Raw genomic sequence first — 27,939 nt, forward strand, 5'->3', positions numbered from 1 at the left:
AATATATGTGTGCTTGGATGATGTTTTGGTCCTTTGAAAGTTTGTACAATTGGATTGAATGTTTATGCATGAAATGATTTTGAAATGGTTTGATTTTAGGTAAATTTTAGGTTCACACGGCCTGAGACACGGGCGTGTGACTTACCGTGTGAGGCACATGGCCTGATAACACGATAGTGTGTCATCTGAGGTTTTCTTAAAGTTCAAGTTAGTGAGTTACATGGCCTAGCACACGGGCGTGTGGGGCAACTCAGAGAGTTACACGGCCTAGCACACGGGTATGTGACACAGCCATATGACCCTACTCAGTGAGCTACATGGGTGAAAATACAGACTGGGACACAGCCGTGTGTCCCTTGTTCGAAAGTTACACGACTTAAGGTGATTCCACACGACCTGGCCACACGGCCATGTGACCATTGTTTCCAATTTTTGTAACTTGTTCCTAAACTTTCCAAATTGTTCCAGATTAGTCCCAAATTGCTTCTAAGCTATTTTTAGTGCCTCGATGGCTCGATTTAGGGACAAAGTGCATACGATTAGATGAATTATGATATGTTTATCCTATTTGAATGATATGATGTTTAATGTTCTTGATTGTACAGTAATGCTCTGTAACCTTGATCTAGCAACGGAGACAAGTTAAGGGTGTTATAATTCAAATATTGGCTTGCAGTTGTTGGATAACTTTCGCCTGTGAGGAAATCTCAACATCAAGGTGGTGCAGAAACCTTTGATCAAAGGTTGAGAGTTGAATTGATATGCTTGTCTCAATGCCAACTCCTATAAGCACTGTCTCCACTGATTGATCAGGGACAACTTCAGGGAGTGTTGCTTGGTGTTTCCCTTCAAGCCACTTGTATGAAAACTTCAATTTTGGAGGCTTCCTTTCATTGGTGATTAAGTTCTTTTTTTAAAATTTGAGCTCCAAGCGACAATTCGACGATTTGTATGATGGATCGGTAGCCATCTATAAGTAGAAAAATATATCTTAAATCGAAGTCAATCTGTCAGTCAATGTTGGAGATCAAGGAAGAAAGTTGTTAATGTTTTTTTTTTGTAAATTCATGACGTTTAAAGTTATTTCATGGAAAAAAAACTTAATTGTAGAAGAGAAAGGGAATGAAAGCTTTTGATTGTATAAGCAATGTAAGCAGAGAAGTCGATTTTAGCAGTTCAATAAATTTAATAAAAAATTTTAAATTATTCAATAATTATTTTTTAATTTTTAAACTAAAACGACTAAAAGATAAATTTAGTAATAATTTAATGATAGTACGGTGTAATTTATCTGAAACCTAATTTAGTACTAGAGTAGTAAACCAAAGGCCAAATTCAATTCATTGAATGCTACATTCGAAAACAATAAAGAAAAAACACCAAGAACGTGGGAGACAAGACAAACAATGAAACAACCCTTTTGTGCCTGTCAAACTTTGACAATTGACACTTACAACAAAAACGCTACACAGTGGGAACCTGCGCTGGATCTTTCTTTCACACCAAACACTGTGTTGGAGGGACCTGTCTTTTCTCAATATAAATCCATTTTAAGTAGTTTAAATTTTGTATTGGTTTGTACAATTTGATGCAAATTTTTTAATATTTTCCTTTATTATAATTAGACTTAAAAACAAATTATAATTATTGGATTTAATGGATAATTTTAAAATTTATTTTACATATAACTAGAGGTGTTCATGGGCCAAGTTGAGCTGGGTTCGGGCAAGGCCCAAAAAAATTTTGGCCCGTGTCCTAGGCCCGGGCTCGGCCTGGCCCGAAATATGAGTCTGAAATTTTGTCCAAGCCTGGCCCGAGAAAAAATACCTAAGCTCGATCCCGGCCCGGCCCGGCCTATTTTTTTAATAAACACCAAAAATTTATTTTAAAAATAAAAAAGTATTTTAAAAATATTTTAAAATTAAAAAAATAAAAAAAAATATTTATTATATTCGGGCCGGGCCGGGCCGGGCTCGGGCCAAAAAAGTGGTGCCCGAGGCCCGACCCGTTTTCTAAATAGGCTTCGCTTTTTTATCCAAACCCATATTTCGGGCCTATATTTTTACCCGAACCCTCCCATATTTCGGGCGGGCCGTCGAGCCGGGTCAGACCACCTGGCCCATGAGCACCTCTACATATAACTATATATATTATGCTTTTAAATTATATTTACATGTATATATAATATATAAAAGTATTTTAAAAAATTGAGAAACTCAAAGCAATATACCAAACTACATCTATATCAATATAGAACAATATTTAAAAAATGCATTTATTGTATAGTATTTGATTATTTTGTTGATAAAAGTAATACGAAGATTTTTGTACTGTGAGTCAGATTGTATTTTATTCTCTTAACTCAAAAAATGAGCAAATTAATCTTTGTGCACTAAATTAAAAAGTAAACGGGTAAACTACACCCATGGTCACTTTTGTTTACCTTAGGTTACATTTCAGTCACTTATGTTTGAAATGTTACGTTTTAGTCACTTACGTTATTGTGTTGTAACATTTTAGTCACTGAGCCGTTAATTGTCGTTAATGGTATAATGGTAAGCTGACGTGGCACGTTAAATCATCATTTCAAACAAAAACTTTAGGTTAAATTATACAATTGATCCCCATAATTTTTCGTTTTGAGCAATTTAATTCTTTTATGTTCTTTTAGCTTTCTTTTTTTTTTCTTTTTTTTTCCATTCTCTTCTGCTTCTCCCTCTGTTTTTCTACCTTCTTTATTTCTTTTAACATACCAATAAGTCGAATTGGTAGTGAAGAAAGAAGCACGGTATGGGTTTATGGGTTTTGGTTATAGGGTTTTGGTTATAGGCAAATGATGACAGTCGACTTCCTACTTCTTTTTTCATTGCCAATTCGACTTCCTAATATGTTAAAAGAAATGGGAAAGGTATGAAAACAAAGGGAGAAACAAAAGAGAATGGAAAAAAGAGGAAAGTTTAAAGAAAATAAAAGAAAAAAATTAAATTACTTAAAACGAAAAAAATATGGGGACCAATTGTATAATTTAAACTAAAATTTTGTTTGAAATGATGATTTAATGTGCCACGTCAGCTTACAGTTACACCATTAACGACGATTAATGGCTCAGTGACTAAAATGTTACAACATGATAACGTAAATGACTAAAACGTAACATTTCAAACATAAGTGACTAAAACGTAACCTAAGGTAAACAAAAGTGACCATGGGTGTAGTTTACCCAAAGTAAACTAATCATTTTATTAAAAATTTTATCAATTTCTACTGTTAAAAACTGATTCTTGTACGTTAGCATGAGATAAACATAACACATCACGTGTGATTTTTAATTATTTTATTAAACATGCTAAGTTTTAATAGTAGAGATGAATAAAATTTTTAATAAAAATAAGAATGTTTACTTTCACCTAAGTCCATCAAAAGCAGTTCATCTTCCATCTTCCATCTGCCATCTTTCCAAAAAATTGGGGGACATTTTCACACTTACTTTGAAGAGCCGCCGCCACCATTCCACGGAACTATTGCTTGGACTTTGCTTTTATACTGTACAGCCAGCTGGATCATATGAATTTGAAGAAACGATAAACGTGTACTTCTTTTTTTTTTAAATAATATTATGTTCAAATTAAATTAATTTTTTATTATTTAAAAAGAATTTAAAATAATATATTTATTTTCAGAAATACTTATTTTTATATTATAGAATTAAAAATAAAAATAAAAACTTTTTATGCACATTGCTTTCCTTGCCAAATTATTAATTTTTATTTACCAATATTTTGACTATGAAAAAATCACTTTTAAATTATTAAAAGCAAACCCTAAATTCATGATACCTTCAAACTATGTCGTTTAAGAATTAGGAACCAGAAAAGATTCCGTAATATTCTTGCCTTTTTCCGTTTCCAACTGACGTAATGTACGGCAGCTTTCCTCTTTTTTTAATTTTTCTTTCTCCTCTTCTCCACCAATATAAATATACATGCTTTCAATAGGGTGTTTAGCTTAGCTCAACAATTTTCTTGCACCTCAAGTCGGCTGCTTTCAGCACCTTCATCTACCTTTTATTTTAGTACTTTTTTTTAAAAAAATTTACTCTCGACATCACCAAAACTATTAATACTTATTGGGTTTTGATTCTTTGTGTGTGTTCTCCGAAAACAACGCCATTAACATTTTCTCTTAAAACCTCTCCCAAAATCTACTTCAAGAAGACAAACCTCAAATATTTCCAAAGTAATGTCCTTCATCTTCTTTATTAAAAAAAAAACTGTTTTTTGTTTCTTTCTCTTCTATTGTTTTGTTTTCAGTTAGGCAATTTTGTGGTAAATGGTTGTTCATTGATCATAATTATTCCAACAGTTCACTGTTACATGTTTGATAAGAGTTTTGGTTTCTGTCTAGGGTTTTACTATAACATCTCTAAAACCCTTTGTGCTTGTATAGTAGGATAGTTGCTCGTATGTTTAAATATATTAATTAAGCTGCCTCTAGTGATACTTAGAAACCAAAAGAAGATTCTTGAAAGAAATGCCTTCATTTTATTACTACTTTGTCGTATGCAATATGTGCTACTCCCCTCACATTTAGTCGTATTTGTACAAATCGTCGTTGCTTCTAATGATACATTTGTCGCAAATTCAGAACTTTCTTGGCAATGATCCATTGAATATTCTTCATATATATGGTGTTTTCTGATAGGTTTGGGCTGGTTCTACTGTTAAAATACAGAGTTGGTCGGTTAAATCGTTTTTTTGTTAACCGAATCGACCGGTTGCCCTCCCCAGCTTCTCTATTTAACTCATCTCCTCAATTCAGGCCTTCTGCTATATTTGAATTGTATACCTTACTTCACTATATATTTCTTTTCCAGGGCAGGAATAAAGGTATTGCTAGAAATTTGATTAAAACAAGTTGTTCATGGCACTTGCAAGGGTTGCCAGGAATGGCTTGAGAAGATCAGGTGGTGTCGGTGGTGGTAACACGACTGAGAGGAATATCTTCTTTGAAAGATTATCCGGTTCCCTTGAAAAAATCAATGTGCACAGCAATTTGACATCCCTTTCCACCATAAAAGGGTTGAATCACATGAATTTTTGGAGCAGGGGAATAAGGACAACCCCACCTTATCAGTTTCCTTTAGCTGAGCGACTAGTGGAGACAGAGTCGGAGTCAGAACATGATGAACCAAGGTATCCAGGACTGGAGGCAACCAAGCCAGGTGAAAAGCCTAGAGTGGTTGTCCTTGGTACTGGATGGGCAGCATGCCGATTCCTCAATGGGCTTGACACCAAAGCCTATGATGTTGTTTGCATATCACCTCGAAACCACATGGTTTTCACCCCTTTGCTTGCTTCAACTTGTGTTGGAACTCTTGAATTCCGCTCGGTTTCCGAGCCTGTTAGTCGGATACAGTCTGCATTGGCAACAAGCCCCAATTCATACTTCTATCTTGCTTCTTGCATAGGCGTTGACGCTAACAAACATGAGGTGCGTTAATGTATGCCAGAAATATTATATTTTACGGTATCTACATTCTCCTCTATAATCATTCTGTATGTCGTATTGTGCCATAACATGCATATACTCATGATTGTTATTGGTTCAGAAAAACATGCAAGAGTGAATTGTCTTATTATAAAATGAGATTCCATGTTCTTTGCTTGTCAAGTTATTAAAAGCCTAAGTACATACGTTGATCAGGTGTATTGTGAGACAATGAGCAATGGTGGACTACCTCACGAACCTTATCAATTTAAAGTTGCATATGACAAGCTTGTAATTGCCGCTGGAGCAGAGCCTTTAACTTTTGGTATCAAGGGTGTGAAGGAAAATGCATATTTCCTTCGTGAAGTGAATCATGCCCAAGAAATAAGGAAGAAACTTCTTTTGAATCTGATGCTCTCTGAAAATCCAGGTGAGTGATCCCTTTGAATCCTTGGCCTGTGCATACCAAAAAATCCCATCACCAGGACTCTCTGTCTCGGTTCGAACTCCTCATGAGGATTCCTTGTGGCTAAACTTAACTATTCTCTTACAATTGAGTTTGTCATTGCAGGCATATCAGAAGAAGAAAAGAGCCGCCTCTTGCATTGTGTTATCATTGGGGGTGGCCCAACAGGAGTGGAGTTCAGTGGTGAGTTGAGCGATTTCATTGTGAGAGATGTCCGGGAGAGATACAGTCAAGTAAAAGATTACATCAAAGTTACACTCATAGAGGTATATAGGAGCAACAAAGTAACTTCTTTCCCATACTTCTCTCTAAGTAATTATCTGTATATATGGATGTTGATTTTTCCAATATCTATAACTTAATCAGGCAAATGAGATATTGTCATCCTTTGATGTTGGACTACGCCAATATGCAACAAATCACTTGAGGAAGGTAATTTGAATTCCTTTGTTCATGTCCTGGAGAGGTCTTGTTTTTCATAATTCTCGAAACTATTTGTGACATTTTGAAACTTTTGCGTCAGTCGGGTGTTCAACTCATGCGAGGTGTTGTGAAAGAAGTCCATCCCAAAAAAATTATTCTCAGTGATGGAACTGATGTCCCTTACGGCCTCTTAGTCTGGTCTACTGGTGTTGGTCCCTCTCAGTTCATTAAATCATTAAATCTTCCCAAATCCCCTGGCGGAAGGTACTACAAACAGCACAACCTGCCTTCTTTTCATTAACTTCACTCTGCATTTATCTCCCAATATATACTGCTGGGATCAGATTTACCCAACTTCAAAGGGATGTGCAGGATTGGTATCGATGAATGGTTGCGAGTACCTTCGGTAGAAGATATATTTGCACTCGGAGATTGTGCCGGTTTCCTTGAACAGACAGGGAAGCCTGTCCTTCCAGCTCTAGCTCAAGTTGCAGAGAGGCAAGGTAAATACCTGGTGGAGGTGTTTAACAGGATGGCGAAAGAGGATGGGGGCAAGGCATTTAGTGCCAAAGACATGTCTCTGGGAGACCCATTTGTCTATAAGCATCTGGGAAGCATGGCATCTGTGGGTCGTTACAAGGCCCTAGTAGATCTTCGCCAATCTAAGGTAATTCAACATCCATTTCAAAGATTGACAAACCAGCAATGCTTCTCCAAACATTTTCAACAAGTTTTTATATAATCTTCTAAACATGTGTGGGTGCGGTGGCAGGACGCGCAAGGCATATCACTTGCGGGGTTCATAAGTTGGTTGATATGGCGCTCGGCTTACTTGACGCGTGTGGTTAGTTGGAGGAACAGGTTCTATGTGGCAGTGAACTGGGCCACCACGCTGGTCTTTGGCAGAGACGATTCCAGGATAGGTTGAGGCATGGCATGGCATAGTCATTGCCTTGCGCTGCACTTTTAATATTTTCAATCTTATATGCTGCTATAAATCTTTCATTTTTGTATGGTTTATTATTAACTTAATAAAATACCCAGAAAAAGGAAACATAGATTCAAGCAATGTCTATGAATTCAAGTAATCTGAGATTAATTGAAAAAAGAACCAAGTGAAAATTCATTAATCTGAAAGCTGAACAAAACAAACATGAACCTCGACAACAAAAAACACAAAGCTCATATCTATCTCTATCGTACAAAATCGGATTCTTTTTAGGGAGGATGAAGTAAACCTAAGACAAGTGATGCCTGCGACTAGTTAGAGAAAAAATAGAAGCAACAGAATGGGCGATTCCAACCAGGATAGCCACTTTCACTTTACCCCTCCTCGGGATCGGACGTCCGGCGGTCCTCGGTGAAAGGCTCCCATTGTTGATACTTTCTCTCCTTGCACCGCCCATTTCTTCTTACAGATGAAAAGAAAACAGAAACAGAGAGCAAGTGTGGGAAAGTCTTGACGGTGGTTTGGGTTAGTTGATTGTGGAGCGAGCTTGTGTTGTGTGATTAGCAGGATGCGCATTGCTTATATAAAGAGAAGAACAAATGGATTGCCCTTTGTTTGTTACTAATATTACAGTTATGCCCCCAAGAAAGAGTTTGACTATGGGTTGACTATATTGTCGTTGTGAAGGGTTTGCATTCACATTGTGGTCATGTGCTGCCAGTTGGTTGTTTTTGACTCCATTACTTTAATTGTGCTTTCAGTCCTTGTATTTTCTTATTTATACAATTTAGTCTCCTAGCTGTCCACTGGGATGGCTTACAAAAATAAAATTCAATAAATAAATTTTAATACTTCAAATATTTGATTTAAAATTGAACTAAAATCTTTTTTGTTTCAATTAACGGATTGTTCAAAGTTGAAAAACAGGAAAAGATGGTTTATATATAAGAAAATAAATATAAAATGACGTGTCAAAAACATATTGGAGTGAATGACCCACATACCATTGTTTTATTTCATTAAAAGATTGCATCGAGTGTGGTCAGTAGTGTGAACATGGGATTGATTGGGAATATTATATTGCAAAAGATGAGTTGGGTTATAAAGACGGCGCCACCGTCTTTAAATCTGCATTTTAAAGTAATCGCAAAAGTAAGGTTTGAGTTTTTTAATGGCTGCTCCCATTAACTTCAAATAGAAAAACATAAAAGCCATTCTCTTATTATGCACCCCTACTTCGCTTAAAATCAAATTATTTCATTCTTCCCTCAATAATTAATTCGATTCGAAATCGGGTAATTAACCGATTAATCGAAATGAATAATATATATTATATAAAATTGTTAACTTTTTATTTACTTGCTCACTTTTAAGATTTATGTAGTGTTTCTAATGTCTTATTTTGTTGTTTTCACCTCCATTTAAAGTTTTTTGAACTATTAAAAAAATGAACATTAGCAATGTATTTTTTTATATGTTTTATACATATTTTAATCAAAAGACAAAAAAGCATATAAATTTCGATACCAAATTAACCAAAATATTTCGGTTCTGTTAATGTATTTGAAAAAAACTTCAGTTCGATTAACGATTAAAGATTTTTACATTTTGGTAATTTGGTTTGGGTATTAACTAAACCAACCGTTTGAACACCCCTACCAACGGTGACTTCTCTCTCTATGGCACATCCCCACTTCACTAGCCACAAATGTATCAAGCCTAAAAGTTAATTTATTTATTTTTAATTTTGTTTGTATTTCATTTGTTATTTTTTAAAATTATATTGATGTTTATTTAAATTTTTATTTGTTTTGTTTTTTTTAATTAAATGGATTTGTTCGCGAACATTAAGTAAATAATATTATGAAACCCACATGATTTGAATAAAATATATTAGGAAGACCCCTGAAGGCATCTAGTAATCCAGCATATCCATCAACTTCTCATGAAATTAAAGATAAAGTCTATATTATTCGTGATTGTTTGAAAGCTAATTCTTATCACCAGAAATCGAAGGTTGATTTAAAAAGAAAAGTCATTGAATATCAAATTGGCGATAAAGTATTTTTTAAAGTCTCCCCGTGGAAGAAAGTGTTACGGTTCGGCAGAAAAAGAAAGCTCAGTCCGAGATTTATTGGGCCGTATGAAATTACCGAAAGAATTGGTCCAATGGCTTACAAACTAGCATTGCCTCCAGAACTTGAAAAGATTCATAATGTTTTTCATGTTTCGATGCTTCGATGATATAGATCGGACCCTTCCCATGTGATCACTCCCGACAAGGTAGAATTACAGCCTAACTTGTCTTATTTAGAAGAAGCAGTTAAGATTTAAGCTTAGGAAATGAAATAACTACATAACAAAATAGTACCTCTAGTAAAAGTTCTGTGGCACCAACATGGCATTGAGGAAGCTACATGGGAAACGGAAGAGTCAATGAAATCCTAATATCCAAACCTATTTTCAGGTAAGAAATTTCAATTTTCTTAGGGGGTAGAGTTGTAACAACCTGCTTTTAGTGGTACTGAAAATGGTGGTTTTGAAACCCCGTATTTAATATGTAGATAAGAAAGTTTATTTTGGGAAATAGAAAAACTAAATCGGGTTGGATCATATTACAGAGTACTGGGTCAAAAAGACCCAGAAAGTACTCGTAATTGGACCCGATGTGAGAGAGGCCCAAAATCCCTCATATAACACGAAGGGGGCGGCAACCTTAATAGAAATACAAGGGTAAGTCGTTCACCCCTCTCCTAATCTAAGTAGGATGTTATTTTTCTATTTAAAATAAATCTCTACAACTCTACAAGGGTTCTATCTTCTCTTCCTATAAATAGATGACACCAATAGAGCTATTAATAGAACTTTTGAGAGATTGTTATTCTGTCGAAAAATGGAGAGATTTATTCTTAACTTATAAACATATTTTTCAAAATATCAATTTATCGGTCTCTATTAAAGAAGAGAGAATTTTCGATTTTGATTCAATTGGTTCGAGTCCACACTCGAAGTAATTTGCCGTATTAGAATAGCGGAGAAGATCGTTTGGTTGAAAGTTGAAAAACACCAAGGATCCACTTATCCAAAAACACAGGTATGAATTTGTTTAAGGTTTATTGCTATAAATATCATAAACCGGGTCAATTTTTAAATTTTTAAATTTCCACTGTGTAAGAAAACCGTTTTCAAAATAATTTTTTTCCAACACTTTGGTGTGCAAAAGAGTTACTAGCAAATGAAACTCAAGGATACAGTGAAGCACAATGATTGTATGTGTTTTGCACTAATAGAAATAGTCCATTAAGCATTGAGTGGAGTATAGCAAGAGTATCAATTTCTATAAATAACTTCTGCAGTAATTCTTTGTAGAACAATATTTAATATAAAAGATGGTGAGAAAATAGAAAGAAACTTTGGTTCTATATTTTTTAGTTGTCTCTTAGTATTTTCTAGTATGAAATTCCACTCCTATTTATAGAAGTTCTCATGTCTCTTTATAGAGACAAAACTATCCAAATAGATGTCACGTCTTTTAACAATAAACATAATTATTCAATAGAGGCCTACTTGAATGATCATGAATATTTGTTAATAATCAAGTGATATAACTTTGGTAACAAGAGACATAACTCATCACTATGAATAGTGACAATTCTTGGTTAATAACCATGTAACATAACTTTTAGACCACTTGTAACTTTTTAATTATAACTATTGTAACCTTATAAATATTTTGAAAATATTTTAACAATCTCATCCCATTTTCAAAATATTCTAGATTTTGATAATCTTGGAAATCAATTACAAATGAATGTTCTTATGATTAAACCTTCACTTAGTGAAAACATGCTAAAGTTAATCGAAATTGTATGTTGGCTAAGCTTTGAACCAGTTATTCCATTTGATTAACCGAACACATCTCACACAACTCAACACCAGCTAATGCACATTATCCAGGGACACTATTATGGTCATGTGCCTATAACCTATTTTCACGAGTGTTGTTAGAGCCAAGCCCTTGAGCTCCTTGAAGCGTCCATACTTTCACTCACATAGGTAAATCCCATTGAAAGTGATCCCGTAATTATAACATTAGGAAATAGGTCTATTAAGAGTATATTACTCATCTTTCCCCTTAACATTACAGGTATCTAGCACTTTTTATCCTGGGATGATATATTAATTTATAGTGCTAGCAGTCACATACTAATAATGTATATTGTCTCATTAAACTTAAGACTTGACGTTATACCAAGCGTTTGAATCAAGTTTCCTTCATAGGTGATTCAAATAGTATGAGTTTGTACCTCATCCCTAGATTTCTAAATTTTCAACATAGTTATGTTAATTTTTCATATCAAAAGGTGTATCTTTATACTTATTTCTATCTTGAAAGTTTACAAGACCAACATTCCCACCATATTCAATTATCTATTCTTTTGCAAAAGAATGCTATCAATGATATCCTTTGTACAATTATCATTTTACAGTGATCACTTTATTTTTCTTTATCACAATCGTTTCACATTTGTATATTTCATCTATTACCTGGCATCCAAGAAATTAATATCATAATTTCAAAATATATGAAACCATACATCATGTCTTTTTCACCAGGTAAGTTATTGTAAAGAGGCTTCAAATTCCTTGGTGAAACATGGCAACATATTTGCTATTTTTCATAGCTTCTTTTCGTAGTCAATGGAAGACCTTTAAAACTTATCATACATGCGTACTCAAATAACACTATTTTTTTTAACACAAAGGTGTTACATATATTGTTTTGGAACATAGTCATATTAGAGGACCATCGACCATCCAATCATTTAACTACAACATCACATATTTATACATTTTTTATCATGGACATTTTTTTGTCATTTTGTGACTATCATCAAAACTATGTCCATCACCTAAATGGGTCAAATAGTTTCATATTGTTATTTTCATAATCACAAGATCTTTTTATTCATGACTTCCAAATTGAATTTCAAATTTTCACTATATCTCAAAATTATACCAAACCATATGTATAATACCATGTGCACCACTTGGTGTGCAAAAGAGTTATTGACAAATGAATCTCGAGGATACAATGAAACCCAATGATTGTCTATGTTGTACACTAACGGGGATGGACCATTGAGCATTAAGCGAAGCATAGAAAGAGTATCAATTTCTATAAAGAACTTTTGCAATAACTCTTTATAGAACAATATTTGAATATGAAAGATGGTAAGATAATAGAAAGAAACTTTGTTTCTATGCTTTATGGTTGTCTCTTGGTATTTTTTAGTATGAAATATCATTCCTATTTATAGAAATTCCCATGTCTCTTCATAAAGACATAACTATCCAAATAGATAGTCATATCTTTTAATAATAAACATAATTATTCAATAGATGTCTACTTGAATAATCATGACTCTTTGTTAATAATCAAGTGACATAACTTTTGGTAAGAAGATGCATAACTCATTACTATGAATAGTGACAACTCTTGGTTTATAACCAAATGACATAGCTTTTTAATTATAACTATTGGAACATTATAAATATTATGAAAATGTTCCAACAATAGATAGGCTTGAATTTGAGACGTTGATGTAATTCATTTTGTACTTTGGATATAAAGAAACTTAACTATAAATAGCAGCTTTCCCCACTTTATTTTATTCCTTGTGTCATTCATTACTCAGTAATACAAGTGATAGCGTTTGCTCAAAACGCTTCTTTTTGGAGTCTTTGTTTGTTTCTTGCGTGTTTCGTTTTACAAAACTTCTTTCAAAAATTTCAAAGTGAATTCACTGCATGAAGTTATACAATTTACTAAGCTAGAGACCAAGCGGATGACACTTGCTGAAATCATTAGTTAATTAAACTCAACGTTAAAAGGATTACATGTCAATAACATAAAAAAGGAAATTGTTAATACGAATTGAACTAATACGATTAATTGGGGAAATAATATTTTAAATTTAAAATACTTGGGATCTAACACAAATTTATGATTATTTGACATCTCTAATTCCCCATATAATCTGCTAAAGCAAAAAAGTTGTGCTATATAATATATGGTTAGTGGGGATTCAACATGTCACTGTCTTATTTAATTACAAATTATATATTATCATGGAACAAATTAAGTAGTCAATTTTTAATTTGGCCATCCACGGATTTGATATATGGTAGTTAAAAGAGGATATGCATTGTTGTCTTGATTCAGTGAATTGCCTCTGCAGGGGGAACTTTTACCCACATGGCATATTTGCACTTTGAGGAATGGCTGACACTTGTCGGACGTGAATATAGGGGATAGGGAGAGCTATGGCCTCGCCCGAAACAAAACCAAAAAAAAACATTGATTTTCATTTTGATTTTGACTTTTTAAAAAAGAAGAGTAGTAAATTACATAATAGTAATGACCTCAATATCATTTTACAACTTATTCAGAATTAAAGTATGAATTTATTGGATAAGAGTAACAAATTCATGGAAACCATCATTGTTAGCTGCTCCATTAGATTTCCTGTAAATATGCCCAATGCGAACCACTCATGCTTGAGCACAAAGCTCTTTTATTCTGCATCTGTCACATTCCAAAGACAACCAATTTTCATCCTTTAGACCAAAGTAATTTAAGCCCATCATTGATTATCCAAAGTTCTATTTGTTCAACATTACAATTTCCAAATATTGTGACCATAGCCAAATATTCATCTGTCATGGCTATCTCTAGCAATCCCAACTGATCAGACAAGTCCAGTACTAGGTTTCCTTGTACCGTCTGTGTTCATTTTGATGCAACCGATTATTGGTGACTTGTCAAATACTTGGTCTGATTCGGTTTTTAATCTCGATCGTTGGTTCCCTATTAGCTTTAACATTCACAACCCAACTCTAAGTCGATCCTACAAGCATACCATAATTACGAGGAACATTTCCAAAAGTAAAAACTTCCTTAATTTGTTTCCATACAAACCAGCATAGTATACTGGACGGAGTGTTACAATTAACATCTTTGAATTGCAAATTCAATTCATTAAAAAGATTGACATTCACCCAAGATAAAAGTGACAGATATAAGAACATGGAGTCAATTAAATTCAGAATGAACTACTTCCATAATCCCTGAGCTTTAGAACAATCGCGAAGTATATGAAAAATATTTTTTTTTCTGCAAATCCACAAAAGCAACAACTAGCGTAAATCCGCATTTGCATCTTTCTACGTTTTAGAGAAGCCACTCTTTTAAAACTAGCCATAAAAACTGTCGAACACATTGGGGTCAAGTTCCCATTAATTGTCCGAAATATCCCAAGAATCACGAGATAAAAAGGTATAGTTAATTCTCCATTCGTAGACCATTTAGATACTAATGAATCCTAGAGGATTCCAAGATAGGTTGAGGCATGGCATGACACACTCATTGCCTTCCATTGCTCTTTTAATATTTTCAATCTTATATGCTGCTTAGACCTGTCCATAGGCCGGGCCCGGAAAAAATTTTGGCCCGACTCTTAAGCCCAGGCATGGCCCAAAATATGGGCCTAAAATTTTGTCTAAGCTCGGCTCGAGAAAAAAAATAATAAGTCCGAGCCCGGCCCGGCTCGATTTTTAATAAACACAAAAAAATATTTTAAAAATAAAAAATAAAAATATTTTTAAAGTATTTTAAAATTAAAAAATAAAAATAAAAAATATATATTTATTATATTCGGGCCGGGTCTGGGCTAAAAAAGTTAAGCCCGAGCCCGACCCATTTTTTAAACGGGCCTCATTTTTTACCCAAGCCCATATTTCGGGCCTATATTTTTACCCGAACCCTCCTAATGCTGCTATAAATCTTCTGTTGATTCCACATTTACTCTTCATTTTGTATATTTTATTGTTAACTTAATGAAATACCCAGTACTAAAAAAAAAAAAAACCCCATAGATTTAAGCAGTTCAATCAATCTGAGATTAATAGAATAAAGAAAAAGTGAGAATTCATTGATCTGAAAGGTGTACAAAAACAGACATGAACATCAACAACAAAAAACACAAAGCTCATATCTTTCCCTGGATAGGCAAAACCCTTCCTTCTCTTTCGTACAAAATGGGATTCTTTTTAGAGAGGATGAAGTAAACCTAAGACAAGTGATGGCTGCGACTACTTAGAGAAAAAATAGAAGCAACAGAATGGGCGATTCCGACCAAGATAGCTACTTTCACTTTACCCCTCCTCGGGATCGGACGCCTGGCGGTTCTCGGTGAAAGGCTGCCGCTGTTGTTCCTTTCTCTCCTTGCACCGGCCATTTCTTCTTCGTACAGATTAAAAGAAAATCTTGACAGTGGTCTGTGATTGTTATTGGTGGAGTGAGTTTGTGTTGTGTGAGTAACAGGATGTTCATTGCTTATATAAAAAGAACAAATGATTGCCCTTTGTTTGTTACTAATATTACAGTCATGCCCCCAAGAAAGAGTTTGACTATATTGTCCTTTTGTCCTTGTGAACTCTTGCATTCACATTGTGATACAGTCCCTTTTTTACTTAAGTCTTGCCTTTTTTCGATTTTTATTGATTTTAGTTTCGATAAATCAGAACTTAATTGTGCTTTCAATCCTTCTATTCTTTACTTTTTATAATTTAGTTTCTACTTGTTTGATTTAAATATTAAAACCCAATTAATAACATAATTAGTAAAATTTTAATAAAATTAAATATTTGATATTTTAATATTCAAATATTTGATTTAAACATTCAAATCTAATAAAAATAAATTATCAGATAACCATGTTATCAGTCGAATTTTAATTTTCAAATCAAAATAATTAAATCCAATTCAAAGCCGAATGATAACAAAAGATGATTTCCCAAAAGAAGTTTGAGTATGGAGATTAATTAAAAGTATAGTGTCTATATAACCAAAAAAAGCATTCAACTTTTTTTCCAAATTTAATACTACTTTTAATCAATTTGTGTAAACTTATTCGACTACTTTTTTTTTCCCAATGAGTCACATCCCAGTTTTGTACAAATTAGTATATATTTCATATTCATAGTACTTAATCCTAAATTTTAATTGTTGTTTTAAGTTTTGAAAACTCTTAGGAGCTCAAAAATCTGTAGGGTTGGGACGAAAGGAGAGACATTCTTCCGGTGTGTCTCAAGCGAGGAAGATTGAAGGTCTTAGCTTCAAGTTTTTTCAGGAATACTCGAGGTACCACCCATTAGCAGCAATAGCTGACTGGTGGGCTGAAACATTGATCATACATTATTTTTAATTTTGTTAATGTGACATACACGTCATTTAATTAATTTTTTAGAATTTAAAATTTTAAAAATTATAAAAATAATTAAATGTGAAATTTCATTCACTCTAGCGTTAAAATAAAAGCTCAATAAGGGCGAAAAAATTAAATAAAATAATTATTTAAAGTTAAAAGATAAGAAGAAGTGATTATGATATAAAACATTTAAAACACGTGCTCCACTGTGTTCCCATTAACTAAAAATGAAAAGCAAAGCCCACTATTGGATTTGTATGCACCCCAAAAGTCCCAACGGCATTCCCCCTACCCAATAAAAATATCGAAATATTTTCGCCATTTATAAAATATAGTAAAAACAATTTAAGTCTTTTTCTTTTACCAAATTACCAAATAAAGTTTTTATTTTTAAATTATAAAAAGAGGTCGATATTTTTTGAAATATTACGAAAATAAGTCGATTTTGATAAAATATTTCCGTGTGTAATCGATAAAACACTTCCACATCAGCACTAAAAGTGATAACACTATTTTTTTTAGTGTCACCTATGGAAATAAACACTATATTTTATAATTTTTTTACTTATACAGTTCAAATATTTTATTGATAATATAACAAATGTTTTCCTTTTATGTTTTAGTTTTTTTTAGAAAATTTTTACATGTTCATAGTTGTATTTATATTTTGCATAATTTGTTATTATGGTTTATTTTAAATAAAATTTTGTTTAAAATGATGTGTTGAAATTTATTACAATTTTATTCATGATGTGAATTCATAATATTATTTTTTATTTGGTCAGAGTGTTATACATTTTTATATATTCTACACATTAATAATTCATTTATATACTATCAAGAAGCAAGATCAAATCCCATTTTCAACAGCCCTTAAGCACATATCAAACCTTGTCTCCCACTATAAAAGGATCTATGCAATAGCTCATAACAGAGGATAACATATCTTAACTCTTTTCTCATAAAAACACCCCATTCCCGGTGGCTCTTCCTGATCACAAGTGAACCACCACTCCCTCCACCACCTACTTCCTCATGTTAATCTGATTGATTAATAATACTCAACTTATTAGAAAAATAAAAAAATAAAAAATAAATTTTTTAAAACTACTCTTTTCATTTTTTTTGAGATTATTTTATTTAACGCAATGCATTTGTAGGGTTTTTACATCAAAAATATAAAATAAATAAATACCAAAAAAGGATAAGGGGATTAATATTCACGAAACTAGGTAAAGACAACAGTAAATAACTGGTGCCGCCTAACCAATCGGCGGCATCACTTTTCTCTTTAAAAAAAATTAATTTTTTTGGGTACAGCCTGACCAATTGACGACATCCGTATTTAAAACCCAAAATATGAGTTTTTTTAACAGTATATGCATAAAAAAACAAAATAAATATTCTTTATTAGTGTCGCCAGTGTGTCAGACGACACCCTATTATTTTTAATAAAATATTTAATATAATAAAATTTATCAGGTATTAGAACCTGAACCATGACCGATAGGTCACATCAGTGACAAGTCGTCAAGCCGATGTCGCAGAACTAACCCGTCGGTTACGATTCAGGTTCCAATGCCAGATAAATTTATTACATCAATTTTTTTTTCAACTTTAAGTTTAAAAAAATATAATATAAATATTTTATTTATTATTATAAAAGGGTTAGTTTGGTCCCAACCCCCACACATCTAAGGTAAAAAAAAAAGGGTTTGAAGCTACTGTTAAGGTTAGGGGTGTTCATTCGGTTAACCGATCCGAAATAACATTAACCGAATTAACCGACCTTTCAAAATTTTTAACCGTTAACCAAACCGAATTTTTTTCAAAAAAAATTAACTGAACCGAAATTTTTTCGGTTAATTCGGTCGGTTAACCGAATTATCTGAAAATTATATATTTTTTATTTTTGGTTAAAAATTAACCGAATTAACCAAATTACCCGAATTAACCGGATTACCCGAATTACCCGAATTAACCGAATTGAATCACTACATAATTAAATTATTTTTAGACTTTTAGATTTTAGTTTTAGTTTTAGTTTTAGTTTTAGTTTTAGAATTTTATTTTATTTATTAAATTATTTTTAATTTTTATGATTGGGTTGGGTTGGGTAATTAGGTTGGGTAATTGGGTTGGGTTGAATACTTGGGTTTGGATTGGGTTTAGGTGAATAGTGAGCCTATTTATATATTATAATTTTATTTATTAATTTTTTCGGTTAAACCGAAAAAATTCAGTTAACCAACCGGTTTCAAACCGAATTAGCCGTTAACCGAAAAATTAAAAAATAATTAACCGACTCCCGACCGAAAAAATTCGGTTAACCGACCGATTAACCGAATCCGGTCGGTTAATCGAATTTTTTCGATTTTACCCGAATTTTGCACACCCCTAGTTAAGGTTCCCCTCTCTCCACCGAAGGTACGTAAGTTTTGTTTTAAACTTTTTTTAGTATAATTAGATATTTTAATAAAAGTTTAGTATTATTAAAGCATGTGATTTTGTACTTACTTATTATCCTCCGAAAATCAAAACAAAATTAGTTAAATTAGTAGATATTTAGTATTAAGGTACGGTATTTATGTTAAAAGGTTAATACTAATTATTTTATATCTTTGATTTTTTTCTTTTTTATATTAAAAACACTTGAATGGTCCCTCCCCCAATAGATTAAGGTGTACCAAAAAAAAAAAACAAAGTATGTATTTTTTGGGCAAAATACAATTAAAAGCCCTTTTTTTTCAATGTTTACCGAAATAGGCCCGATAAATAATTATTTACTGGAATGGGCTCTTTTTTCCCAAAAACGCGTCTACGTCAGCGCGATGCCAGGGTACGTGACAGGAAAACACGTCCTCAAGGGCGCGCTTTGTCCACGTAGACAAATTTGCTCTCAATTTCCTTCCAAATTTCTCTCAAATCCATATTTAATCTCAATTTGCTCTCAATTTCCTCTTAAATTTCTCTTAAATCCCTATTTTTAATTATTTTTTAAAAAAATTTAATTTTTTAAAATTTTTTAAATCATAAAAATTTGTACGAATTTAGCAATGGCCGAAGAATTGATTCGTCTTGATAACAAGTACATATCTGTCGAACAAATGATAATGGTAAGTGTTAAATTTATTTTTTAAATATTATTTAAGATTTTTTTATTTATGCATTTTTAAATAATTATTAATTTATTATTTGTTATAAAAGTCTTTAGATCGGATATTGGAATGTTATATCCGGAATATGCATGGTCCTCCATCATTGTTGGTAGAGAATTACCTGCGGGAAGCGGGTTTTTATAGAGCTGTGCATTATTCGGTTAAAACTAAATTTTTTCGGTTAACCAACCGAGTTCGGTTAATCGGTCGGTTAACCAAAAAAATTCGGTCAGGGGTCGGTTAAGTTTTTTTAGTTTGTTCGGTTAACGGTTAAATCGGTTCGACATGAGTCGGTTAACCGAAAAAATTCGGGTAAACCGAAATTTACAGAGCAGGCCTAAACCAAGTAAATTTAAACCCAGCCCAATTTTTTTCTTAGGCTCACCGAATAGGACAGCCCAATTTCAACACCCCTCCCATTTCTCAACACTCAACAGCAGCCGACTAATGCACAGTCACAACCCTCCCTAATTTCACTTTCACTTTCACTTTCACTCACAATCACACACACACACACAGACAACCCAACACCCGTAGCCCTAAAAATCCCACCCTAACATTTTCAATCTCAGTCGACAGTCGAATCGGGCAAACAAAAAACCCACAATTTCTCTTCAGCCGGAGTCGCCGAGTCAGAGTGTCAGACCACCACACGAATACCCAACACCCGTAGCTAGGTTTACTTTCTTCTAATTTCCCTTTCGTTTTTTTTTCTTTTCAATTTCTTGAATGGGTCTTTATTTAATATGTAATATTCATCAAAGGAAGGGTCATTAAATGTTTCCTTTGAGTACGAGACCCTCTTCGATCTCCCATTGTTTCTGCTTCTTCAGTTATTCTGTAAGATGGTGGCCGCCGCTGAGGGGAGTTTGAGATTGAGAGTGGGATCTGTTTTAGTTTTTGTTCTCAGATATTTAGTTATTGTTTTTGTTCTGTAACATGGGGTTACTACTGTTTATTTTTACAACATTGCTCAACTGGTATTCTTCATCATTACTACTGTTTCTGAAGGATGTAGATAATATTGGTGGTTGCTATTGTTGGATGGTTGACGACATTGAAGGTTAGCTAACAGGCTACCTTTGAAGTTCACCCAATCCCAATAGTTAGAAATTGGTCAAACAGGGAATTGAAGCTCCCCTAGTTTAGTAACGATTCTGGAAAGTAGTTTGGACTAAGATTTTCAGATATAAAGTGTTCTAGTATTGTTCAGTTGTTCTTAAAAAATGTTTTTGAAAAATGAGATGTTTGCATTTAAATACAATTTAAATTCATTAATATTACGGTATCTCAATAAAATATAAAAAAATTATTGTAACTTATTATTATTTGATATGTGAAATACAAATTTTGAAAAGTCAATAGGAATATATATAATTTATATATTTGAAATAAATTATAATAGAAAAATATTTTTATAAATGTTACATAAAATACATTAAATTATAAATAATAGTTAAAAATATTTTAATTCAAGACTTATGTAATGTTTTTAGTTATGTAGTGATTCAAAGACTTATGTAATATTTTTAATTATGCAGTGATTTAAAGATTTATGTAATGCTTTTAATTATGTAGTGATTTAATTTGGATAATTTGGGTAATTTTCGGTTAATTCTGGTAAATCGGGTAAATCGGATAATTTTTAACCAAAAATGAACACCACATATTTTTCGGTTAATTCGGTTAACCGACCTTATTAACCGAAAAAAATTTTGGTTCGGTTAATTATTTTAAAAAAATTCGGTTCGGTTCGGTTAACGGTTAAAAAATTTGGGAGGTCGGTTAATTCAGTTTTAACAAGTTCGGGTCGGTTAACCGGTCGGTTAACCGACTGAACACCCTTAGGTTTTTGGCACGTGGCGACGGTAGGCCGGGGATGCAAGTTGGACCCAAAACTTATCAGTGCGTTGGTTGAAAGGTGGAGACCCGAGACGCACACATTACATCTTCCATGTGGAGAGTGAACTATCACTTTGGAAGATGTCAATCTGCGATTGGGATTGCCGGTGGACGGGTACCCAGTCACCAGGTCTGTTCAATTTGGCGATTGGGGAGTGGTGTGCTACGAGCTTTTGGGCGCTATCCCAGAGAAAATTAATGGAGGTCGGATCTAGATGAGCTGGTTACGAGACACATTTCTGGATCCGGATGATGATTCAACCGAAGTAGAAAGAATCTGATATGCTCGGGCATATATTATTCAGATAATTGGAGGTTATCTTATGCCAGACTTGTCATGGAACCTCAAACATCTAAGATGGCTACTGAAACTCGTTGATTTTAGAGCTGCTGGTGAATTGAGTTGAGGGTCTATCGTGTTGGCAACATTATATCGGGAGATGTGCGGGGCGACGCGACCGAGTAAAGTGAAAATCGAAGGTTGCCTATCACTACTGCAGTCATAGGCACGGTCTCGCTTTCCATTTTTACGTCATTGAGTGGACCACCCATATACATTCTCACTCATAACGAGGTAAATTTTATATTAGATTTTACAATTATTACGTAGATTTTTAAAAATAATAGTATGCTGAAATTTTATTTAATTAGGTGGAACCATCCGGCAAGTTATGTTCGATTACCTACCACTCTTGAAGATATACGGCTTCTATTGGATCAACGGTCGGAAGCACAAGTAAGTATTAAATAAAATAGATATTTCCATAATAAGATAGTCGATTGATATTTAGTATTTAGTACATAACTAATATTTCCATCATGGTCATATAGTTTGAATGGACACCATACGAGGATTCGATAATTCGGGCAGTAATTCCGGATAAGTACTTCCAAAATCGAAACGGTTGGCATGTGAAAGTCTCATTGGTCAACTGTAGAGATGCACCAGTCGGACAGAGTATTGTGGCAATTTGGATTCCAACAACCAATTCCCGTGGCACCTGAGGTGTTGAATGATCATCACAAAATCAACCTACGACAATTGCATACGGATTGGTCGAGATTCTAGTCACACTACATCCAAACGTGGGAAGATCGGTATGACTATATACCTACTTGGGAACCGATCATCGTTCCAAAGTTAGCGTGCGTGCCGGAATACATGTCATGGTTTAGGATCAATGGGAAGTCGTATTTACTCTCGCCAGATGAGAAGCAGCGACAATTGCGTGTCTAAAGGGAACGACGTGGCCCTTTAAATCCAAGAAGAAAGGATGACGACGCAGGCCCATCAACGAGGCCCAAAAATTCATCCGACCCATCATCAGCGCCCATAACTTTATCAGGCCCAGCAACAGCACCGACACAGTCACCCGACCCAGTAGTTCAACCGACGATACCCAAGGCACAGCCTTTTCAGATGATGGCAGGTGCGTATCCTAGCCCTTTTATGTATCCTAACCCTTATATGTTTCCTTTTTCTAGTCCCATGGTAGGTTGGAGTCAATGGCCCGGTTCACCTCTATTTTCGACTACGCCGATTGGACCGCCGATGTATAGGCCATCGTCGCAAGAGGGATTGCAAGAGGGGCCGTCGGGGAGCTCTTCTTTTTACCAAGCCCCATCACCGTATGGGTTTCAAGCACCTTCGCCGTTGGTGGTGCAAACACCTCCACATTCACTATTCTATCAAGGTGGCTCATCGTCCCAACACCGACAACCAGATCTCCTACCGGATGAACCAAAATCCACGCCGGAGCAACCACAACCCTCGCCGGAAGCTGGACAAAAAAGGAATCCAGCGCATAATCGTCGACGACCGCCATGTGGCACTAAATCCAGCGGGCACGGAGATTGATTTTTATTTTAAAATATTTTTACAAAATAGTTTATATTAATGTAATAAAAGACAAAATAGTTTATTTTGAATATTTTGATATTATTTGATATAATAAAATACAAAATAGTTTATTTTGAATATTTTGATATTATTTAATGTAATAAAATACAAAATAGTTTATTTTGAATTTTTTGATATTATTTCATTTAATAAAATATAAAATAGTTTATTTTGAATATTTTGATATTATTTGATGTAATAAAATACAAAATAGTTTATTTTGAATTTTTTGATATTATTTCATTTAATAAAATATAAAATAGTTTATTTTGAATATTTTGATATTATTTCATTTAATAAAATAATGAATATTTTGAATATCTTAATAATATAAATTCTTTTAAATAAGGCAATATGTTGAACACTTGGCATATTATTTCATTTAATAAAATACAAAATAGTTTTGAATAAAGTGATTGTAATTTACTTTAATATTTTTTAATGAAATAGATTTAAAATAAAATAAGTAAATATTTCGAATATTTGTACTAATTTTTAATTTCAAAAAAATATAAATAATAAAAAGTTGTTTACAATTACGTTCAACTATTGCGATTTGGGCATGATCGGCTTGTATGGCCTGGATTCCTACACCATCCGCACAACTTCTGTTGACTGGCTATTTCTCGGATATCCATATTGTTACGTATTCTAGTTTAGTAAGGTCGATCATTTGGTTTGCGACGTAATTCTCTATCCGTAATAGCTTAAAAGAAGCAAGCGATACGGGCGGCCACTTACGTTCATCTGGGACCGATGGGAAAACGTGTCTTCAGACGTTGTACATGTTTTCTAATTTGTACATTTCGCCAACATAGCTCATCGGATACAGACGAAGATTCTGACAAGCTGCAATTACATGAGCGCATGGATAACGAAGTGCATCAAACATCCCACAGTCGCAAGTCCTATTTCGTAAGTGTACACGATATTGCCCGCCAATAACACCTTGGTGCGGTCTGTCAAACTTAGTCACACAAAACCATAAGTTGTCTCGATCGTGACACACTGTGTGCATGGTGTTCGCCCGCGCCTTGGCCTTGTTAATTTCTTACACTACCTTACTGCACCATACATGGCCTCCCTGTATCTGGCCTGCATAACTCGCTGCTCGTTTTGGAAATAGCGCCTCCAAACGAAAATATGTCTCTCGCACAACCGATGTTATCGGTAGATGGCGCGTTCCTTTTAGAATAGAATTTATGCATTCAGCCAGGTTTGAGGTCATATGACCATATCGTAGGCCGCCGTCGTATGCTTGTGCCCACTGTTAAAAACGTATGTTACAAAGGTAGTCTGCGCCTTCGCCGTTAATTGAACGCAAAACTGCCAACATCTCGTGAAAACGGTCTTTATTTATTTCATACCTTGCCAATATAAGTTCATAGCGAATATTACATACCACCTTTTCATTTACAATAAATTCAAAACGACAAACGAAATAACACAGATAGAGACTAAATAGCCATGTTGGTCACTTGTCGTCTTTTGCTCTTAGATGGATATTGCCTGTAGTAGTTGGAAGCAACGTGCCTTAGATAATATCGATGGTGTGTGCGCCACCATAAGCTTCCCTGTCGATCAAATACAGCTAGTATACCGGTGCCCTGATCTGAAATAACACAGATATCGACCGTTGTAGTACGCATGTTCCGTTTCAAGGTTTGTGATGCAACCTGGGACGTATCTCTCTAGCACTTGACGCCACTGCCATATTTCATTATATGAAGCGTCCCACCCACTATGCATCTTCTCCAACACCTTCTGCTTAGCTATCCAAGCCTTGCAGTAAGAGGGCGTGTACCTTATTTGGCTACGAATATTGGCAATTAAGACCGGCACTGAAGTTCTGATATCTGACTTCACCGTGGGTAGTATCAAGCTAGCTAACATAGCTGAATCCATCTTGGGATGATCTTGTGAAACACCTATAAACGGAGTACATTAAATAATGCAACATTACAAATAACAATATTATTCAGAAACTGTCAATATTGTACCTGCAGCACATGTATGTGGACCTTTGTACTTTTTTATCTCCTACAACCCTATCATTTTCCTCAACGAAGCGTATATTTTCCATAAACATGTGCCGTCTTGCACAGCACACTTCGCCTCAAACTTATCAGATTTGGATTTAACCACGTGGTAGTTAACGCCGTTATTGATGCTATGTTGTTTCAAAGCACAAATAAAACTATCCTTGTTGAAAAACTGATTACCAACTTTAAATTCACTCGAATCTAGCCCCGAACTTGTACGATCATGCAATCGGTGTGGTAGATCTAGAAACTCTAACGCATCATCTGCAGATAGATCGACATTATGCATATGGGTTGGAGGTGAGTATGCTCTGAATCGTGAATTTTCTTCTTCATCTGAACTCCTTTCAGCATCTTCAGGTTCTGTTGGAATAGGCTTCGGTTCAGAAAATAAGCCAACTTCTGCACCATTGGGCCCAGGTTCTCGAGATGGATCCACATTGGAGTCATCTTCTAACCCACCATTATCTGTAATGTACGAGATCCCCTCACCGGTGGACGTCGTAGGGAGTACATCATCCCTTTTTCTGGGCATTTCATAACGTCCCTAATTGGATGTAGATTGTCAACCTCTAAAACTTGATGTCGTTCCCCAGTACGTATTTCCAGCATCAAACATCGAGCCACTGACGTACATGTCCCATCCACAGACAGAGTGTCTTACAGGGGATGTGCATTCCACACCGCTACCAAATATGGGCTGTTCTGTGTTTTGTAACCCGCTAACCGAGTGTCGGCCAAGGATCGTGTATACCTCTCGAACACCAATCGCAAGTACATCATTTGGCGATGTAAATTGTACATATAACTCAATATAATGTGCTCCACTAGCAAGATGAGTTTGCATTATTACCTCCAAGCTACGAGCACCTTTTATGTCGAACGAGTCATATGTCACCGGATCAATAGAAGAACAAAATCGATACGTAATAGACAGAACTTTCATTGGCGCCGTTCCAAAAATTTTACGCCTAATTCTTTTATGAAGTTCTGTCAAATCTATGTTCTGATTAAAAACGAGTCGCACTGTATTTTCTGATAAAAAAATAACACCGTTCTCGGTGTGGCAAACCTCGCCATCATAGTAAATAACAGCACTAATACGTTCACTCATCTTTAATTTCTAACCTTCTTAGCCTCTCTAAATTGTTTTTACTGTAACTTATGCAATCTGAGAACGTTTTTTGCCTCATTTATAGCCTCAGCCCAAACATGCTACTGTAGCAAAAATGCGTCCATGTGGGAGCGATTTCAGAAATTCTTCTGATAAAGCATCCTGCTTGAAGCTTTTTTATACTATTTGCTCAGAAACGTCAACTCAAAATTATTTTTTCAGGACCTACTGTAGCAAAAGCGCGTCCACGTGGGAGCGATTTCAGAAATTCTTCTGATAAAGCATCCTGCTTGAAGCGTTTTTTATACTATTTGCTCAGAAACGTCAACTAGAAATTATTTTTTCAGGACCTACTGTAGCAAAAGCGCGTCCACGTGGGAGCGATTTTAGAAATTCTTCTGACAAAACATCCTACTTGAAGCTTTTTTTATACTATTTGCTCAGAAACATCAACTCAAAATTATTTTTTCAGGACCTACTATAGCAAAAACGCGTCCACGTGGGAGTGATTTCCTTAATAAATTTTTAATTTAATTACTCACGTAACCCTAAACCCTAATTTAATTGATTTTTTCTTAAAAACCCATAAACACGAAACCTAATCCAATTTTAAAAAAATTATAATTAATTTAATTAAGAAACCCTAATCCCTAATCCCTTATTTATTTAATTTTTTCTCCAAAACTCTAAAAATCCTAAAAATCCTAAACCCTAACCCTAACCCTAAAAACCCAAAACCTAACGTGGGGAGAAACGGGCAAAACGCGTCCCCAAGGGAGCGCTTATGTGGCAACAAAACGCGCCCTTGAGGGAGCTATTTCCGTCCACGTAAGCAAAGCCCGCCCTCAGGGACGCGATTTTCTGCCACGTCCCCTGACATCGCACTGACGTGGACGCGCTTTCAGGGAAAAAGGCCATTCCGGTAAATAATAAAATACCGGGCTCATTTCGATAAATTTAGAAAAAGGGCTTTTAATGGTGTTTTGCCCGTATTTTTTTAATACTATAATTCTTATTAATAGTTTAGAATTGTGTTAAAGGTTTATTTTTTTTCTATAATAATATGTTAACTTTGAAACAAAAATAGAATTGTGTTAGTTAGATATTTGTAATAGTACTATATATTTTTTATTTGTCAGTACTGTTAGTTTTGTATTGGTTGTAAAAAGTGTACTATATATTGTTTACTTGCTAGTACTGTTAAAATCGTGTTAGTTTAGATATTT

General features: G+C 34.3%; 1 protein-coding gene and 1 long non-coding RNA gene across 3 annotated transcripts; both read left to right on the top strand.

Annotated features, from left to right (window-relative positions):
- The first annotated feature begins 3,999 nt into the window (after window positions 1-3,999).
- Window positions 4,000-7,445, top strand: LOC107900621 (internal alternative NAD(P)H-ubiquinone oxidoreductase A1, mitochondrial). 2 transcript variants are annotated; one of them, XM_016826288.2, is made up of 8 exons: window positions 4,000-4,236; window positions 4,874-5,490; window positions 5,704-5,917; window positions 6,059-6,219; window positions 6,320-6,385; window positions 6,477-6,640; window positions 6,749-7,043; window positions 7,149-7,445. In XM_016826288.2, exons 2-8 carry the CDS (start codon window positions 4,921-4,923, stop codon window positions 7,302-7,304), a joined length of 1,626 nt encoding a protein of 541 aa, XP_016681777.1. In that variant the 5' UTR covers window positions 4,000-4,236; window positions 4,874-4,920; the 3' UTR covers window positions 7,305-7,445. The 2 variants fall into 2 exon arrangements, with proteins under 2 accessions (XP_016681777.1, XP_016681778.1); XM_016826289.2 differs by having other exon boundaries at window positions 4,879-5,490.
- Window positions 7,446-22,308: 14,863 nt separating this feature from the next.
- Window positions 22,309-23,635, top strand: LOC121218534 (uncharacterized). Its single transcript, XR_005914912.1, has 2 exons — window positions 22,309-22,393; window positions 22,489-23,635. It is a non-coding gene; the product is annotated as an uncharacterized lncRNA (long non-coding RNA).
- The last annotated feature ends 4,304 nt before the right edge of the window (window positions 23,636-27,939 follow it).

This window comes from Gossypium hirsutum, chromosome D06 (assembly GCF_007990345.1).
Source record: "Gossypium hirsutum isolate 1008001.06 chromosome D06, Gossypium_hirsutum_v2.1, whole genome shotgun sequence".
NCBI classification, from domain to species: Eukaryota; Viridiplantae; Streptophyta; class Magnoliopsida; order Malvales; family Malvaceae; genus Gossypium; species Gossypium hirsutum.

Bases quoted from the DNA above. Each gene is read 5' to 3' on its own strand.
- LOC107900621 (XM_016826288.2), top strand. From the start codon at position 4,921: ATGGCACTTGCAAGGGTTGCCAGGAATGGCTTGAGAAGATCAGGTGGT. The intron at 5,491-5,703 runs GTGCGTTAATGT...TACGTTGATCAG, and splicing joins TTGACGCTAACAAACATGAG to GTGTATTGTGAGACAATGAG. The intron at 6,641-6,748 runs GTACTACAAACA...AGGGATGTGCAG, and splicing joins CCCAAATCCCCTGGCGGAAG to GATTGGTATCGATGAATGGT.